A 5,299-nucleotide genomic window follows, 5' to 3' on the forward strand; every position below is an offset into this window, starting at 1 on the left:
AATCCTTTTTGTCGATTTTATATACGAGGTAGGGGTCTATGCGAAACCCCCCAATACCGTACCATAGGAGGTGAAAGCCCGAGTGGATGGAATTAATTAAGAAAAATGTTGAGATAATAGTAGATAGATTGCGTGGCACCTTACTTATAAAATGTGATTGTATAAAGGAGGAGAGGAGATTGAAAATGGACAAACCCAACTAATATAAATAGGCTTAGATATGGAAGATATATATTCGAAAATTATGAATAGAACTCTAAGAGTTGAGATATATATGAGATAAAAGGTTGTTGACTCACTTTGAGAAACATACAGATTGGGCAAAGAAAAATTAATCATAAAAGAAGATATAAAGTAAAGTAAACTAAAAAATGTACTCCCATTTATTCTATTTTTACAAATTTTCATCTTTGGTTTGCAACAAACACCCCATGACAAATATCCCAATAAGGGAAAAAGCCATGCAAGAAATTACACAGCTCCAAAAACATAGGGTGTTGCATGGCAAGTCCAAAGAAAACTCACAAAGTAGGAGGTTAAAAAATATTAAAAAAAACTATCAAGGTGCGCGAAAAAGCTGATCCAGACACCATCGTTAAAAAAATTACTTCAGCTCAGGCTACGACGAGCGAGAGCGAAGAAAGAAAATACTCAATTGTTGGCCCATACTTCCTTCAGGATCAATCAAATGGAATGACTCTGAATCACAAGATCCATGAACCCTCTCAAATTTTCCTCTAAGATACATCATATCTTCTTCACGATTAATTTCTTTGTTATTACCATGAACAGTGCCAGCTCCTACACTAACACTTTCCATTTGTTTCAACACTTGTAAATCAGATTTTGTAGGTTTTCTCTTCACTGCAAACCCTACTTTTTTCCCATTACAATACATAGTCCATATTGGCATAGATAAAAGAGAGGAAGAAGAATTTTCATGTATTCCATCATCATTGGAGCTCTCGAGCGCGATTCTAAGTATCCCTCCTCGCATTTCACGTGCCAGAGTAGAGGTAGAAACCGCGAGTTCAAGGAGAAGAAGCGGGGTAGAGGAATTAGGGTTTGTTTGTATACAGATATTGACTTTTCCTTTTCGATAACCGAAGATGGTGCCCGTAATATTGGATGTGTTTGAGGCAGAAGATGGCCTGTGGTAGTTGAAGGAGGAAACGGCGGGTTTTTTACTTTGGACGGGTTCTGTGGGTTCAACAAATGTACAGTAACAACTAGGGATGAGTAGCTCCACGAGAGAGCGGAGGAGCCGCCACGAACGGACTTGTTTCTCGCAGTCGACGGTGGTGATGGTGGCTGTTCCGGCCGCCGTAGGGTATGAGCTGATCATTCTTTGTGAATATTAGAATAATCGGAGGCTCAACGAGTTAGTTTGGAAAATGGTAGTAGTTTATATAGAAAAATTTGAAGGAATATTCTTATAAAGAAAGAATTTTTTTTAAGGAAAAAAAGGTATTAGTGAGTGATATTTTTTTTTTTCAAAAAAAAAAAGGGAAAACAGGAGGGGCCATGGAATCTAAGAAGTTGTAACGTGGCTAAATAATAATCTTACTTTAACTTTTTGGTCTAAGGGAAAAAGGTGGTGAGGGTTTGTAAACAGTTATTGTCTTGTTTTTGTCTAGCCTCGATCTAATCATGTATAGACTAACGTCCAAGACTAAATATTTTCAAAGCATATTCATATCTCATCCTCCCATAAGGTGAATAGTGTAGCCACCATCAATTGTTGTGGTCAATGAGCATGATCATTTAACCCGTAACTAGAGATTTTGGGTACAAGCCGAATAAAAAAATTTATTACGGAATGTTTCTCTTTTAATAGGCATTATATAGTACGAATCTGAATTAGTCGGAACTCTCAAATGGATCCGAATTTATCGAAATCCCAAGACGAATACCGAACACAAGTGTATAAAAAGAACTATTACCTTCAATATTACCTTTCCCAAACTTTTCCATCTTAATTAAAATTCTCTTTTTCGTTGGATCGCACTTCATATAGATGCCATTTTATTATTTAGGAAATAAAGAAATAGAGAATACCGTACAGCCATAAAAACCCAAACTTCTTAATGATTGAGTCTTTAAAATATTGTGTTGAAGAGAAAACCAATTTACAACTGTTCAACTACTCTTCTTCTACGTATTTATATTATTGGATGTAAATTATTTAACACATCAAAGTGAACTTTTTGTCGAATATATGGGTCCTGAGTTGGTTAACCACTTGCAAATAGAAACAAATACATTGTTGGTTTTATTTACTTTATCTTTTATGGACCGATTATTGGACAAAAGAAGAGTATGTTGAATGGGAAAGTAACAAATAAAAGAAAATTTTCATGTGTTGCTTTCTAGCCTGGCTTCTCCACTAATGTTTTTTTTTCTTTTTTACTTTTGTTTTTTGGTTCTAAGATCTCCACTTTCTTCATGAGAAGGTGACAAGAGAGAACGATTTGGCCTTAAAAACAAAACGAAAGTAGTAAAGATAGGTCTATATGGGTAAGTAGGAAATATATGGTGTTTTGATTTCATCATTTCTACCTATTGAGAGTACGATACAATCTAGATTGCCGTCGAGCACATTGGATTCTAATTGGAGGCTACTTTCGTAACGCGATGACCGCATGTGCAATTTGGCCAACAATTGAAGATTACATTATGTTTGATGGATATACTTGTAATACTTATCTTCCTAGTATAACTAGTCCTTAAGGTTCTCATTTTAGACTTCGCTTATTTTGGTATTGAGAATGAAAATTCATTGTGAGTGTAAAGCAGGTGAATTCCAATGTTGGTTGATTACTTACTAAGGTGAATTTGCAAGGGGATTTCTTCCCCTTGAGGGTTGTTCCTATAGTTTTTGATCAATTAAGTCTTAAATTAATTGGGTATTTGCTTATCTTCAATGGTCCTTTTAATTTCCTTAGTTGGTTCCCTACTAAATCTCCATCTTTTTATTATTTTTATTCGTATTCTTGCTATTTTGCTTCTGCGTTCGTATCGGAGTTAGTATCAAAATGAGAGAAGGGTTGCAAATTTTCTTGTGCACGTTTCCGACTCTTGTAATGTGTAATGAGATTCGAACTCAGAACCGATGTCTGTTTTAATACCATATTAAAGTATGTAATTATCTTATTTAAAAGTTAAAAGTACTAGAAAGAGCATACTTTTATTTACTTAGTTATGCCTTTGACCAAAGGAATGAGAGTGTCAATTGATTTGTGGTCCATTTAATATCCTTTGATACAATTTAACTCAAAAGTTTACAAGCTGTGTCTCTCTCTCTCCAACTAACTGATTCAAAATGTGAAGTTAGATTACATACGAACTGACCAACCCCGAGAAGGACATTGCTGTGTAGCCAATTTATTATAAAAATATTAACACATTTGGGTCACTCAAAAAATAATTTAGAGATAAATTGTTGATATACTAAGCATATATTGATAACTCAGAAAAGAGCGACAGCAAGCTATTAAAACTGATTAAATTATACGGTATTTGTTTCAATTTATAAGTGTTATTTTACCTTTAAAAAGTCTTTTTAAACAAGAATGTCTTTTTTCTATACTTAGTAAGTTTTAAATTTTAACATTCTCATTTTAACAAAAATGAAAGGGTAAAATTATTGCCATATGACCAGGAGGTCACGAGTTCAAGCTATGGAAACATCCTCTTGGAGAAATGCAGGATAAGACTGCGTACAATAGACCCTTGTGGTGCGATTCTTTCCCGAATCCCGCGCATAGCGGGAGTTTAATGCATCGAGCTGCCTTTTTTTAATTCTAACCTTAATAACGCTTATATGAATGATATGACATGTGTAAGAATTGGTATGCTATATCCATAATTTGTTTAACACCACAAGATTCAAAAGCTTTTATTATTCTTAAATTTTTTGTCAAGTCATACTAAGACACATAAATAAAATAAAACGAACACTCAGTGTATAAAAAATTTGTAGCATCATTAGTGATTAGAGCTTAAATACTTTCAAAGGTAACTTTGTTGTATGTTCAGGGATTGACCTAGCTTGTAATCTATCGGTTTCACTAAATATTTATAAATATTTAACTGTAAATCCTATAATTATTACTCCCTTTATTTCAATCCTATAAGTCCTCCCAGGGTAGGGATAAGGCTACATACATCCTACCCTCCTCAGACGTCACTTGTGGGATTATTCTAGGTGGTTGTTGTTGTTGTTGTTGTGAACATATTTGACTGGGCACGGCGTTTAATAAAAGACAGAATACTTTTAAACTTGCCGTGTAAAATGATGCACATATATTTTGTGTAGCTATAAATCATTGCATAAAGGTAAATTGTTTTCAAATAGAAAAAAAAAGGTCATTCTTTTTTGCACGAACTAAAAAAGAAATAAGTTCACATAAATTGAAACGGAGGGAGTATATATTAACTTAAAATTATTGAATATATAAACTAATAAACTTTAAATCCTACATACGCTTTTATATAAATTATATTAGAAATTCGTAAAATATCATCCAGAAAAAAAAAAAAAGAAGAAGAAGAAGACATAAAAGTAGTTAGTAGTGTGGAGAAATTATTTATAAATGATTAATGAATCAGCAATAAGCACGTCTTCCCACAAATAGTGGCAGAAATGCAGGGAGAAATTTGGAACCAGACAAAGGAGTGAACTGCAACTGTTTGCTGTAAGATATTTAAAAAAAGCTAAGACATTAGACTTAAATAAAAAGGTAGCACATGTGGTTAAAATTTTGGTTGGTTTCTTCTTTGATAATGTCGGAAGGGCAATTTGATCACCTGCTTTAATTTTGCTGATCGTACAGAGAATCAAAGGTTGAGAAACAGAACATGATGTGCCATCTCAATGTCTGCTCTTCTTCTAGCTTCATTCTTTCATAGCCACACATATTTTTCTTCGTTGATAATGTTATTTTCGAGCTTTTTCATTAAGAATGAATGGTAAAGATATCCAGAGAAAAAAAAAATTACTCGCACCTGAGGTAAACTCGCTAAATAACATCCAATTTGAACAAATATTTTGTCACGAGCCGGATTTCCCACCGTCGGGACTGTGATGGCGCGTAACTTTTCGGATGCTAGGCAAGCCAATGAATAAAGATTTAATACGCTAACCTTTGACCAAATCAGTAAATAACAGCAATTACATCAAAACAGATTAAAAAGTGCAGAATTTCATAATAACCCAAGTGCTTATACACAACTACCCAGAAACTGGTGTCACAATTCACGAACTTCTAAGAGTCACTACAAATACTGGCTGAAAGAA

At 33.9% G+C, this 5,299-nt stretch overlaps 1 protein-coding gene across 1 annotated transcript; it reads right to left on the reverse strand.

The window, feature by feature from the left end:
* On the reverse strand, positions 361-1,373 carry LOC109236180 (protein MIZU-KUSSEI 1). The gene has a single exon (XM_019402389.1). It carries the CDS (start codon positions 1,343-1,345, stop codon positions 620-622), a length of 726 nt encoding a protein of 241 aa, XP_019257934.1. The 5' UTR covers positions 1,346-1,373; the 3' UTR covers positions 361-619.

This window comes from Nicotiana attenuata, chromosome 12 (assembly GCF_001879085.1).
Source record: "Nicotiana attenuata strain UT chromosome 12, NIATTr2, whole genome shotgun sequence".
NCBI lineage: Eukaryota > Viridiplantae > Streptophyta > Magnoliopsida > Solanales > Solanaceae > Nicotiana > Nicotiana attenuata.